At 32.6% G+C, this 15,325-nt stretch overlaps 1 protein-coding gene across 3 annotated transcripts; it reads right to left on the reverse strand.

Moving 5' to 3' along the window:
* Positions 1-251: 251 nt before the first annotated feature.
* On the reverse strand, positions 252-15,035 carry LOC113404112 (L-lactate dehydrogenase). Of its 3 annotated transcripts, none has more exons than XM_026644882.2 (7): positions 12,303-12,384; positions 10,878-11,005; positions 7,654-7,771; positions 5,813-5,937; positions 3,764-3,986; positions 1,396-1,637; positions 252-596 (listed from the first exon to the last, which is right to left on the reverse strand). In XM_026644882.2, exons 1-7 carry the CDS (start codon positions 12,367-12,369, stop codon positions 432-434), a joined length of 1,068 nt encoding a protein of 355 aa, XP_026500667.1. In that variant the 5' UTR covers positions 12,370-12,384; the 3' UTR covers positions 252-431. The 3 variants fall into 3 exon arrangements, with proteins under 3 accessions (XP_026500667.1, XP_026500670.2, XP_026500671.1); XM_026644885.2 differs by lacking the exon at positions 12,303-12,384 and adding an exon at positions 12,688-12,863 and having other exon boundaries at positions 254-596; XM_026644886.2 differs by lacking the exon at positions 12,303-12,384 and adding an exon at positions 14,927-15,035 and having other exon boundaries at positions 263-596.
* Between the last annotated feature and the right edge of the window lie 290 nt (positions 15,036-15,325).

Below are 15,325 nucleotides of genomic sequence, written 5' to 3' on the forward strand. Positions count from 1 at the left end.
TATTAAATATAAATTTTATAAACAGACATCGATTCAATAAGCGACTCGCAATTCAACTACAATTAATTACGTGCACGTCAAATTTTAACATGAAGTGCGACTTTTTTAAAATGATTTATATTTTATTTAAGATAATATTTTTAATTAATAGTATTCCTTTTTTTGGTTTTTGTCTTCTAGTGTCAAAAGGATTTAAACCTAATTGCGATTCTAAAATAAGAATAATTTATTTTCAAAATTTTGGCAATCATCATATGATTTCCCCGAAATTAAGTATGATTTTGGATTTATAGTTCGACAATTTGAATAGTGTGTCCATCGCGGGACGTTATTTCCATATATTCCGTTTCCGTTAAAAGATTTTTACTTTAAGTCCTGATTGTTAATGAAATCTCCCAATTTCCTGCTATTTTAACTCGGTGCTATAAAAATTAAAACTGAATTCCGGCCTGTACTTGAGCCATCAACAGTGCTGATTTGCGGAGCTGCCCTAGTTCCTTCTCTGTAAGGGGTTGGCGAATGACGTCGTAGACTCCATTGCTGCCTAGCACACACGGTAGGGACAGGAACACGTCCTCTTCGATTCCGTGCTCACCCTGGACAAATAATTTTTAAGGTTACAAATATTATTGAACGCATATACATTTTACTCAAACGTGCACTGAAATATCGACGTGTGAAATAATAAAAAGTAACCTATGTCCTTCCCTGGAACTCAAACTATCAAGATAAAAAAAACCATCTAAATCGGTTCAGCGGTTAAAGCGTGAAGTGGTAACAGATAGAATTACTTTCAAATTTATAATATTGATAGGGATACATTTGACAAAAGAATAAAAAAGAATTCGAGCAGGATATAAACGAGATTCTTATTTGAAAAGAAAACAAAAACGGTCCATCGAAATAACTAATGAAAGAAATTCTTTGTAGTTTTTCCGTATTTTTTTTTTATTGACATTAGTTTGGTTACGGACTGATCCTCGCTCGTGCTCCAGACTCAAAATTCACATCGTGTACTAATTTTTGGCCTCGGGAATAATGTCAAATTATTATTATGTTGAAGATAAGATCACCATTTCATTTGGCTTAACAATAGTAGTAGATTTATATCTTGGTACTAATATTTTTATATATTAAACTCATCTCAGATCTAAAATATATCTCTCCCAATCAGTTATAGCTTCATTCCTGATATTCAAGTGAAATCGAAAAAGGCCAATCAAGATAGTTCTGGGAACCGAACCCGTTGAGTTTAATCGGCATTTAGGGCAAAAGTTTGGTTCACTTAATACAAAATTTGTAACAAATTTCCTCAAATACGCCTTAATTTATGCTGAGTTAGTGTAATATAGCTTAATTTATGGCTAGTGAAAGTGATGTTCGTGTGTACAATACCTTGAGATAAGTGGACACAGCGTGAACACTGTTAGCATTCGTCAAGATGGCCCGTGCGAGCTGCGAGAGAGATAGTCCGATAGCCCAGGACGTGTAGCCCTTCAGTTTGATCACTTCGTAAGCACTCTTCACTACCATCTCGTGCAGTTCCTGCCAGTTCTCCGGGTCTCCGTCGGTTCCGATCTTGACATTCAAATCGCTCAGACGTACACCAGCTACGTTTACGCCGGACCATACCGGCACTGTAAGTTGAGTATGTATTAATAAAAACGTAATAAAAAAAAAATATCGTCACAATAAACGAAGAAGTAATTTAATTATTGTATAACAAAATATTTGTTCCTAATTACTTTAGTATCGATATGTGAATAAATCAAAACAATATATTTATTTTATGTCTACAAATAGATTGGAAATAAAATCGTTATCGATTTTAAATTTCACGCCATACTCCTTCACACTTCTGTTTCGATAAGTAAGAAGCGTTTGAATTAACAATGTATTTCTACGACCTATATGTCGAAGCGTGCGAGTGTCACAATATTGAGGAGTTTGGTTGAGCGTTATGATAAAAACCTGCTCCGGTTTTGATGGTATTTATGTTGTTATTGCTATTGTTTAGTTTTAAATAGTTTTAAAAACTAGTACGTATTTCATCTAAACCCGTAACTCAGGGTTGCCAGTTTTAAAAAATATTATTTAAGCATATAAAAATATTTAGTGGTGGGAGAGCTTTGTGTAAGCCAGTCTGGGTAGGTACTACCCACTCATCAGATATTCTACCGCTAAATAACAGTACTCTGTATTGTTGTGTTCGGGTGAGAAGGGTGAGTGAGCCAGTGTAATCACAGGCACAAGGGACATAACATCTTAGTTCCCAAGGTTGGTAGCGCATAGGTGTTATAAGGAATGGTTAATATTTCTTACAGTGCCTTTGTCTATGGGCGTTGGCGACCACTTACCATCAGGTGGCCCATATACTCGGCCCATAAAAAAAAATTAGTCGGATGTGAACGTGAAATTGTTTATTCTAGTAGTTACTGAATAAGAGTAAATAAAATTACGCATACATTTTTTTTAATGTATTAGAACAATTTTTGTGACAACCCTATTACATTTTCAAAGCTGCTGTTGGTTGATCGGTTATCAGCAATTCTTACCGACAAAGATTTGTTTCACTAGTACTATTTATAATACTCCAGTTCTACTTATAACTATGATGAGAAAGATAAAAACAATTTAGTAAGTGGTATTCTACGACGTCAATAAGAATAAATGTATTCTTAATAATATTACGTCAAAGTCTACACAATAGGCAACGTCAGTTAGAGAGCGGTACTAGGGCTGTATGAGGAAAAAAAATGAAAAACGTAAACAAAATCACAGCCGAGATGGCCCAGTGGTTAGAACGCATGCATTTTAACCGATGATTTCGGGTTCAAACCCAGGCAGGCACCACTGAATTTTCATGTGCTTAATTTGTGTTTATAATTCATCTCGTGCTCGGCGGTGAAGGAAAACATCGTGAGGAAACCTGCATGTGTCTAATTTCAACGAAATTCTGCCACATGTGTATTCCACCAACCCGCATTGGAGCAGCGTGGTGGAATATGCTCCATACCTTCTCCTCAAAGGGAGAGGAGGCCTTAGCCCAGCAGTGGGAAATTTACAGGCTGTTTATGTTATGTTATGTTATGTAAACAAAATCAAATATGTCTTTGTCAAACTCCAATTTTAACCGAATGAATGTATACTATGCGACATTTTAAATAAAAAATTCTCATTTAACTTGAAGTGTGCAATGAATTGAAATCAAAACAAAACTTGTCATAGTTCTTGAAATTCAGATAAAGTCTTCTGAATAAACGATAAGTTTCTATTCACTATTCAGCTTATTATCCGTTAAACGTTCCTTTATAATTCGTAGTAAAGTGAAATGCTTCTCGTAAATAAATATATTCGTCATTCCGTGAGCAAAATAAGTCGTTTCTTGAGTATTGTAACCAGACATAAATATCAGAAAAGCCGAAAATAATAATAAACATTGGACAACATCGCATACATTACTCTGATCCCAATGTAAGTAGCTAAAGCACTTGTGTTATAGAAAATCAGAAGTAACGACGGTACCACAAACACCCAGACCCGAAACAACATAGAAAATTAATGAACTTTTCCTAGTAGGCCGGGAATCGAACCCGGGACCTCGGAGTGGCGTACCCATGAAAACCATAACATTTATTATTAAAATATTAAATAGTTAATGATATATATCAAAAAACTAAAACTATCAATATATATATAAATAAATGATATCCTCAACAGCAGACCGACAATATTCTATCATATAAATATAAGTTATTCTCACCACTGCTGTCTCCGTGTTCACCGATGATGTATCCGTGGCAGGATGTGGCAGCCACGGACAGCTTCTCTGATAGGAGATAGCGGAATCTAGCAGAGTCCAGATTCGTGCCAGACCCGATAACACGGTGCTTGGGTAACCCGCTGATCTTCCAGGTAACATACGTGAGAATGTCGACTGGATTGCTGGCAATTATGAATACTGCGTCCGGACTGTATTTGACGAGCTGGAACGAGAGCGAAAGTTTTTATATAGTTTTTTCTCGCAGTAGAAACTTTCAAAAGGTGCCCAGTCTCAGGCGTCCCAGCTGCACAGAAAAAATCAATATTTTTTTTATCAATAAAGGGCTATCACACTGGATCACAAATACATAGATAAGTAGGCATATTCGGATAAAAAGAGTTTCCTTATATACTTCTATGCTAGTCTGGACTTATTCGGGATTGCGTAAAAAGCATCACTTTCCAAAAATATCCATAAATATATTTTTAACACTCGTAAATTGTCATCATTCCGTATGTTCCGGTTGGACGTTGAGTTTGGGAACATTCTGTACATATAGTCATTTACTAAATTTCATTACAATCCCAATTTTCTGTGTAATTGTGTGACAAACTATCATATATAAATATATAACAAGTCGTCAGGTGTAAGCCATAAAGTACTTTCTAGAAGTTCAAGCTCGCTTCATACCGAATTTTTAAAGTTTGGCTGTGAAAGCACAACAGGTAGGCAGACCGATAGAGTTAATTTCGCATTTGTAATATCAGTGGTTAGAACGCGTACATCTTAACCGATGATTTCGAGTTCAAACCCAGGCAGGCACCACTGAATTTTCATGTGCTTAATTTGTGTTTATAATTCATCTCGTGCTCGGCGGTGAAGGAAAACATCGTGAGGAAACCTGCATGTGTCTAATTTCAACGAATTCTGCCACATGTGTATTCCACCAACGCGTATTGGAGCAGCGTGGTGGAATATGCTCCAAACCTTCTCCTCAAAGCGAGAGGAGGCCTTAGACCAGCAATGGGAAATTTACAGACTGTTAATGTAATGTAATATTGATTAGATGTTATATATAACACGCACATATGTTACATATAATGTACACTTTAAATGTATCGCAACAACTGTTATATAACTGAGAATAAAATATATTTTTTTTTAAATACTGAACGTAATTATTTTGTAATATAATAATATTTAGATAAGTAAATGTTATCAATAAAAATTGACATGTTTACTTAACAATGTTTAAAACTGCAATAAAAATTATCTAAGTAATTTTATGTGTTAATTATAAGCGGTTATATCACAATTGTAAAATTAATGTAAGCATTTTACATATCGCGACTTTGCTTGCGCTAATACTAATAATCCTATCGATTTTAAATCAATACGAAAGTGAGTTTGTTCGTTTGCTCGTTACGCTTTTACGTCTTAGTTACTCGACCGATTTTCATGAAATTGAAATTCACACTCGGACGAATACGCGGGGGAAGCTAGTCTCGTGATAAAGACGCTCGCCGGTTAGTTGCATTCGGTATATTTAGTTAACCCACACAGCATTTACTTTGACGCCATTTAAATCCATGATGTCAACTTACGCCTCGGCATCGTTAAGTATTAGCCAAAACAATGAGCAAGGAAATTAAATATGTATATAATACGTATATACCTACTTAAACAAGAAAATTCTTCATTTGGTATTGCATTGACTGGTTATGATAGGTAGACATTGGCAAATGGGCCACCTGGGGACATGTGATCATCACCGCCCATAGATTACTCATTAAAATGTTATTCACACTATATATATACACTTCAAACCGGACCATAAGAATACTAAGTATTGTTATTTGACGGTAAAATATGTGATGAGTAGGTGCTACATACCAAGACGGGTGTGAACTAAGCCTTACTATCAAGTAACTGTCAGCAAAAAAATGAAGGTAATTTTTTTGCTGACAGTTACTCAAAAATAATTTTTTTGTTATTTTTGAGAGGTGAAATCTACCCAATACCTTCTAAGTATAGAGGAAATGCTCTTACTTGCGGGATGATTATCTTGAGAACGTCAGTGTTTCTCTGCACTAGGTCCAACCTCGACTCGCCTTCCCGTTGACGGACACCAGCCGTCACTACACAAATCTTTGAGCCAGCTGAAATTGCGTAATCTGAAAAACAATAAAATCATATAAACATTGTGGCACATTTTAAATCTAACTACGATCACAATGAACAAAAGTTCACTTTTTTCATGGACAATCTTTGGGACAGTACTTTTAAATATAACTTTAATTCTGCTCCTTTTCTAACATGTATGAACAATAAAATTCGTTCATGAACATACTAGTTCTCTGTTTCGACCTTACGAGGTCAACATTAAGGTTCAATTTATATATTATTCCCGACTTAGTACTTAGTACATATATTTTTTATACATATCTATTATTCGCAAGCGTTAACCAAAGACTAGACTAGATCCAAGTATTTCTCGCCTATTATTTAAATTACTATAACACAAAGAGAACCGTCGCGGCAAAGGTTCTCTGCATTTAATTATAAACTAGAATCTTCTCAGATACTCCCTGCATCTTCTGGTATAAGTTAGGAACACAAAAGTCTCCTCTTTTATTAATACAGATACATATAATTTTAATATGTAAGCGTTGTGCCTAAATAGCAAAACAAACGTACGTAGTTTATCTCTTTATTTATATTAATGAAGTTTCATTATCGCCCACAATTAAAATGTCAAAACAAATATATATAATTTACGGTTTCGTTGATAATAAGCCAATTAAAATAAAAAATTATTCAAACCGACTTCTAACAAGATTTAATAAACCGGTTATCCGTCGGTAGCCGGATAAAACCGGAAAACGAAAATTATTACTAGTTTATATCGATGAGTTACTTTTTATTTATTAGTATTATGTGTGAGGTTCAAAGAATATTAATATTTAATTGTCTTTTATGATCTATATAATGTTTAACAAATTTTTCTCAGGATAAGTTGCAATATGTTTGCAACGCGTAAAGTAACCGCATTGTCCAACTGCAGGACCACAGCCTTTTGGCTAAGATTTTAGAGTTTATTTTACCAAGTTAATATAACTATACTAAAATTGATACGTTGGAAAACTGTATGGGTGTTTTGCTCAGTAATTTGTGTAAATACTATATTATTGCATGACTGGTGCATGTTATTCACAAATAATGAATCGTATTCTAAATAGAACTAATCGTACTTCTACTAATAAGTGTGGGTATTAGTGCTTCATTCTGATGTTTGTTAAGTTCAAATAAACTGGTAAATTTGCGTTGACCGAAATTACATTACACGACAGAATACAATTAATATAAATAAATGAATTTCAGATCACCGAGGACAACATGAGCTGATTGACTGGTAGAACTGTAGAATATGGATCAGCATCATTAAACATTAACCAAAGAACTATTTTGTTTGCTTGACCACGACCACTTGAGTCAAAGGAGCAAACAAAATAGCCAAGACTTTGATCAAAGAAAATGTAAGAGAATGTTACACAATAAATTTTAATGTTGTTTATATAATTTTATTGCATTATTTAAATCTGGTAGTTCTTCAGACCCCAACAATTTAACGCGGATCCCAAAAGTAAGCTAATTACTCTAACAGACAGATCTTTATAGAAAACAATTTGGATTTATGAGGGGTGGTTCCATAATCGACGCAGTTATAGAGCTTTTTAGCAATATCTATTATGTTCAACGTTAAACTCTATTCAGGAAACAATATCACTGTGGAATTAGAGAGAGTGTACTCGACTTTTTAAATTCTTATCTGAACAATAAAATTCAGAGAGTTGACGTTAGTTATTTATTGTGGTAGGTGACTATCTTACCAGTGCTGGCCTGGATCCTTGCATTCTTCATGAAGGCAGAGCCATGCTGAAGATCCATCATCTCGCCCTTCAACTTGTCTTCCATGACGTCAACCAATGCGATGTTATTTGTTACACCCTGTATCCATCATATTATAAAAATTACATACATAGTATTTTTTTTTCTAACTAAAAACTATTTTAAATAATGAAACGGCTTCACGCGGAAATTTCGCCGTTGCGTGAAAGAAAAATAAACTTGATTTCGTATTTATAATGTATGTATGTATGTTGTTCGGATGCAGGTCATGATATTTTTTTCGGATCAGGTCATGAAAAGTGTTTAGAATTTTCTGTAAGATACGCAGTCGTGGTGAGTCGAAAATATGATTACCTATTACAATTATATGTCGAAAAATTCCCAGTATTACTGAAAGGTTAAGGAAACCCTTTTATTGAATTCCCGTTCTTTAGATAGCACGCAAAGTCGGTAAGACGCTGATTTCTCATCTTCTCTTCTCAGTAATCGTATTAGATTATGAACGTGGAGGCATAGAACGATCACTTGTGTGCTTGTGCGCTTTAAATCACTTATATGATCTTGTTGGCTAGTTTCAGTCGAGATATGAAGACCAACATCAAGAATTTCAAATAAGGATGAGACGAGGAGTACGGCGTTCAATGTTGTAATGATACAGATATAAAATGCTTTCATTGTCGACGCTCAACCTAATTTCTTTTATTTTCGTAACACCGGCCGTCGACTTTTGACTCGCGGATTATTTTTAAACACGCACTTCAATATATCCGACCAAGACGATATAAATAATAACAATGCACTTCGGTTGTAGTAACCGTTTTAGATTTTGCCGCGAACCGAACTACATTAACGAATAGATAAGTAAAAAGCTAAGACTACATAAAACAACACTTAAAAATTTAAATAGTTCTATGAATAGGATGAAGATACTCGGCAGTTAGCCGCAACCGAGCAACAGCGCGTAACGTAAATTAAAAATGTCGTAACTATGCAGTCTTGTGATATAAACTGAATTGCACCGTAGTTATTTTATTAATAAAGTTCATTACTACATTTCAAATATAATAGAACAAAGAAAATTTATGACATTATAGGTCAGTATAGTTCGCGGAATAAATTCAACGCTTTTTTTCTATTCCGTTCTAATAATTTGAAGCTTTGTGGTCCATCGACACTAAAAATATCTATAATTAATTTCATATCTACTAAAGGACTAAAATAAATTAATAATTATCCTAAATATATGTAATGTATATTAATAATTAATAAAGGCAAACAATTAAACAAACATCATGATGAAACATAAAATAACTATTCAACAAAGGGTAATTACCTGAATCTATTATACAATAAATGTTAAGACTTGAATGATAATTTCGTCATACAATATTATAGAAATAGGGTAATTTTAAGGTCCTTCTGAAATTTTTCCTCCTATATAATGTCATGATATGTCGTGGTATCTTGGATATTTTTATGACTTAATATCTTCACTCCGTTTCAAGTGATGAACGGAGGAATTGTATATAAATATTTTAATCCCATAAATAAAAAATAAAAAACAAAAATTAACTGGTGATACTTATTAAATTATTTTCAATGTGATTCTTTATTTATATTCGACGATCCAAACATGATGTGCCTATTTATGTATAACAATTCATTAGTCATTTTAGGTTTTCCTTGCCGGTATTACAAGGACGATGACAATGTTTCATCAGATCTTTGCTAGTCGTGAGTCAATAAAAAAGGTAAACCCACATAATTATATTAATTAACTTTTTATACCTTATTATGCAACTTATATGCAATAGTACTTCTAACCAGGATTATTTGTAATTGCACAATCTGGAGTCCATGTTACGCGTGACGTGCGCGAGTGAGCTAAACGCTAAACATGATGCTAGTATTAGAAATATGGCGAAACAATGTAACGTTTACTTAGCAAACATATATCAAAGTGCTTTTAACATAAAGTCGCTTTTCGCGTCACGTTAATTCCTTCTAAACTAAACATTGGTTTCTAGACGGTTTTCACGACTATTAAGGTAATTTCACAAAGGTTACATTACAAAAAATAAACAGTTTAGATATATTTCTAACACTATTTTTTATTTATTTTAATTATTTAATAAAGTCTCGCGATGAAACACCGTTTTTTCCTTGCATTTTATACTAAAAAATATTATTTGTATGTATTATTTTGAATGAAAGGTTTATCTAACTAACTTTATCAGTCTGTATTTTTTTTGTTAATATTATTTGTGTCCCCACTAAAGTTCCGTTGTTATATCATATTTATAAATAGATTTTAACTTGCTTGTATTTTTCATTGTCAGGCAGCATTATTATCGAAATCTTATATTGCATATTGGATTGCAAATTTATGACAAAAATTTTAGATTGAAGACTGATGAGTTATTATTAGACTATGAGGAACTCTGGATTCGTCAGCTGATCTGAATGGTATACGGCTAGATTGTCCATAATTTACCCCATTATAGATTGTAATCCAGAATTTCCTTGATGATCGTCATTGGTGCCCTCATAATGAGCGTTACAAACGCGACTTCGCTGTTTTGGGCGTAAAGTATGAAGTATTTCTTATGACGCGATATTGCAACCACTGCATGTGGTAGACATAATTACAATTCAGTGAACTGTTTCAGACTGAAATTACTAAGAATTCCGTTAAAGCTGCTGTCCAGCAAAAAGGACGCGTATGTCGGATGATAGCTTTTAGTGCGTAAACTAAAACTCTTGGGGTTATAAATTATTGCAGAGCGAATTCTATGATCCGTGATAGTGTTTCTGCGATAAATTGTTCTTGTTACCGAGTCTTTCTTACTATACTAATATATCATTTTGCTGCCATATAAGTCATCAATATAGATTGTTCAGCGGATATAAATGTAATTTATATCGATAACAATTAATATTATATATAACATATACAATTATGAATATATTTATATAATTTATGCGACATTTTGGAGAGAAGTCAATCGTTCCTCTCCTTGAGCCCTTTGAATGTTTTTTTGTTTTGTTTTGACAACTTAAGTACTTCAGGCAGAGTTCGCTAGGAAAACGACAGGACCGACAATGTAAAGTTCCATTTCGACTCAATAACCAACGAACATAATCTGTATAATCTGAATATGATATAAAAATAAACACTTTATATTTTATATAATAAATATTTTACCTGTGTCAGCATAGAGAAGACAGCGGCCATTCCAACTTGACCGGTACCGACAACAGTGACCTTATTGCCGGTGTCATCGATCCTCGGCTGGACCGGCTGAAATAACTGCTCTAGGGTAGCCATTTTACCTAGTGAAAAAAATAATAATTAGTACGTCTGATAGGAGTATACTCAGTCCATGTTTGGGCATTGACGGTGAATAATACTTACATTACAGATACATTACTCTGATCCCAATGTAAGTAGCTAAAGCACTTGTGTTATGGAAAATCAGATGTAACGACGGCACCACAAATACCCAGACCCAAGACAACATAGAAAACTAATGAACTTTTTCTACATCGACTCGGCCGGGAATCGAACCCGGGACCTCGGAGTGGCGTACCCATGAAAGCCGGTGTACTCACTACTCGACCACGGAGGTCGTCAACGTGAATGGAATTGGTGTCTATGAGTTACCATTAAAACACTATTTAGCTAGTTTTTTCAATATCAAGGTCAAGTATGATTTATGTAGCGTTACAAAACGTTTCTTGATTTTACTTTTCAATGAAGCGATTCAAGTGCTGCACACAATCCAATATCAAAAATAAACAATCCTTACGTTTTATAGGATCAAATACGATTAAAAATAATAGAATAAAAACCTTTAACGAGGGTTCATAACCGAACAGGCACACCAAAAATATGTATGTGCTAATTTGTAATTAGAATTTATATCGTGTGGTGGAATGAGCTCCAAAACCTTCTCGCAAGAAGGGTTCTTCTCGCTTTTTACTCTTCGCGGTTCTGGCAGAGTATGTAATCTACTAATTACTTTAAAAATAAAATAAAAAAACAACAAAGTACAAGTCTGGTTAAACAAATTCTCTACATGAATGTGTCATTAATTTAGCTGATTTATTTAGTTTTAGCTCATTAATATATTATATTTAAGAAAAAAACAACAATTATTTTGAATAACTATTGTTTTTTTCATAACATAAAATAAAAGATTTGATAAAGGTGAACCTAACTTTTTTTTAATTTCAATCGAGTTGCATAATATTTCACCTAACTGGGTCTCCATATATATGTATAATGTTTTTACATATACATACATACACAAAAGTTAAATTATTTATTTTTAAGTAATAATTTAAAAAAATACACTCTAATATTATAAAAACTAAAAACAATTTAAAAATCACAAAACATTACGCAAAGCGAATTTTTAAATTTACTATAGTAAAAAAATATTTACAATGTTTTATGTTAGTTACACGATCACGCGAATACCTATTTGATATGACAATCGATTATATTGTGATAAACGACATTTAGGGCTACTTTTTGTTACAAATAACTATAACAACTTTTATTTACGCCGAGCAAAATTAAGATTACATTATAAGAATTCAATAAAATTACAAGGTAAATAGATACCTGTTATTCTATAATGTCTACGACTTAATAATAACTTTACACTGAACCGTCTTAATACAGGAAACATATCCACTACCTATAATAATCACTGAACACTTATGAACATATCACTCTCATTGTAAATATGATATGACGAAAATGACTCGCAAATAACATTAATATAGCTATCATAACAGGTAACTCATAGAATATTATAAAATACAAGATGAATATTTACTAACAATCTTCCTCCTACTATCAAGCCGGTAAAAAAACTATTTAATATAAAATTGTAAATTTATCATAAAGAACAAGATGAATTATAAGGTTTAACAAAATATTTCGCAAGCATGTACATAAAATATCATTTAAATTCTATTAATAATAATAAATTTATAAATCTCACGTGTAGTGCCATTCACTCCGTGTCCGTTGGCGTTATTTCCCGGCATGGTTTTATAGAAATACAAGTCTTGTCACGCTTGTAATATAATATCGTCGTTACGCCGTTGATGTCAGCAATGCAACTAATTAATAACCGTTTTTGTAACCGAATATATAACCAAAGAACGGTGATACCGAATGGCAGCGAGAGCGCGAAAATATAGGGTGAAGTGACCGAACGTGTGTTACGGTGGGGATGGATTCCAAATTTAATCTGCGTGTGCGAACGGTTGATCGAACGGATTCGGAAATACATGTTCCGATGCACGTACGTTGCTTTGCAATAACAATGCAATAATTATTCATTTTAAAACATCATTCAATTGTATACATTTTGAAATATTGTCGTAATGAATTACTCACACAATACTTTTTTTAATATATTTTACATTATAATTAATAACCTTTTTTTAAGGTACCTTCTTATTTTTAATTTTTTTTTTTATTAACGTTTGCCTTCTGATCTAGTTTTACTTTTAGTGCATATGTAAAAAAATACGTGCAAAGGGGACGTATTATATTTATTGTAAGTAATCATTTTTTTAATTTAAAATTGAAACTAGAATACTATTTTTTTTTATATAGATACCAATTTATGAAATACGTAATGTGTTATTTTGGAATTGTTAGATGGAATATATAATAGAATACAATTGTTTAAAGTCGCTAAGCAATTTTTTTATTATAAATTACCGATGGGACATGGTTATATTTCTTACCGCACCAATAACTATGGGGAGTGAAAAACAAAAAAAAAAATTAATGCCGTACTAAATTTTAACCCTTATTTCGGCAATGCGCTGTCAACTTAGAAAACGAAAATGTTATGTCTCTTGTGCCTTCAAACTAGAATATAACAGTACTAATTACATATTGCTGTTTGGCTGTAGAACGTGTATTAAGACATCAATAAGAAAAGTTATCTATTCCATTTATCCTATCAAACAGTTAATTTAAATATTTATACTTATTTAACTAAATTATATTATTAATTGTTAGATTGTCATAAAGGAGACTGTTTTAATTAGGAGTGACTTTATAATGTATCTTTAGCTCCAAACCTGTGACCTTCGCCAAGTCATAACGATGCGCTTTAATATCTTTATTTGATACTAGTTGTCATCGTAACTAGCGCAGCGGCTTCGCTCGCATTTAAGGATTAGTTGTCAGGTGTTAAAAAAATAGACTAAGTAGGTACCAAATTTCACCAAAAACAGTTTGATCGAGAAAAAACAACAGACGGACAGAGTTACTTTCGCATTTCTAATATTAGAATAGAAGTACAGCTTAGTATATACTTACCTTTATTTAAAAAAAAACTTTTTGCTTATTTATGTTTGTTTTTGGGTATTAAAATAAAGAGGTTATAATTATAACTCGCATTACATTTAAAAACAAATACAAAAATAAAAAGTATGTTAAAATTTTACCGTCGTTTCCTTAACACAAATAAAACGTCAAGTGTTTTTATTTTGATCCAGATATAAATTTGCAGCTGTTTTATATAAATTACACGAAACGAGATTGCATAAATTACTTTCAATTGAGTAATCCAATTGATTCGTTTTAATTTAAATGGGATAAAGTCATCATAGAGTAGAGGTCACTGTCAAGATCACGTGAACTAACACGGTCAATAATTAAATAAATATGATCAGACAAAATCTTTCAAATCTAAGTATTAGCTTTTATCTGAGAACAGTATTTATTACTTTTAATAATATTACAATACATTTTATACGCGTTACCTATATGATAAATTCTTAAGTCAAATATTATGACAATATTTTTGATTTAATTAATATTATAATTATATATCATAATTGAATACATGCACGTGTTTGAGAAAAGTTAAAAAAGTTTTTTTTATAAATCACATTTATAAAATAGTAGATGCTTTACAACAAATAGTTAATAGACGATCTTTCCGTACATTGACACTAACGCCGAAGGTCAACACTAATCTCATAATTGAAAATTTAACACAACAAAATATAGAAAAACTTATAAAAATAAAAACAAATAATAGAAAAACGTCATAAAAGACAAATATAAAATTTCGCAAACTTTATAATAAACTTTAACTAACTTTTATCCTTGCTCAGATTAAAAAAAATTCAAGTACATAATTAAAATAAACAGATTTAAAAATGGAATAGAATTGATTCATATGTCAGTGAAAGTAATACGTGGTTACTCACAGATATATCTTAGGTCGTGGTACAGGTCACGTAGAGACGACCAACGGTGGTTGTATGGCGAGGCGGTTGAGACTCGAGTCAGCCGTTTACTCAAGGTGACCTTCAACAATTCGTTTTAGAAGCCACGCCATCGCGCATGACTGAAGCCGCTCAATCAAAAACAGACCCAATGACCATGGGATAAAACGTATTCTAGCAGACACATTCGCTTTGATACAGGACGATAATACTATGAAAATTAAGCGCGTTTAATTCAATGATCCGGCATTAAATACTTTATTAGATATTACAAGTGCAGTTACTTCACTAGCATTGTGTGGTTTTAATGAATCAGAACCGTTATCGATATCTGATAAAGGTCGCTAACTGATAACGAGCTTTTAAAGGATATGATTCTTA

Source organism: Vanessa tameamea, chromosome Z, assembly GCF_037043105.1.
Source record: "Vanessa tameamea isolate UH-Manoa-2023 chromosome Z, ilVanTame1 primary haplotype, whole genome shotgun sequence".
NCBI classification, from domain to species: domain Eukaryota; kingdom Metazoa; phylum Arthropoda; class Insecta; order Lepidoptera; family Nymphalidae; genus Vanessa; species Vanessa tameamea.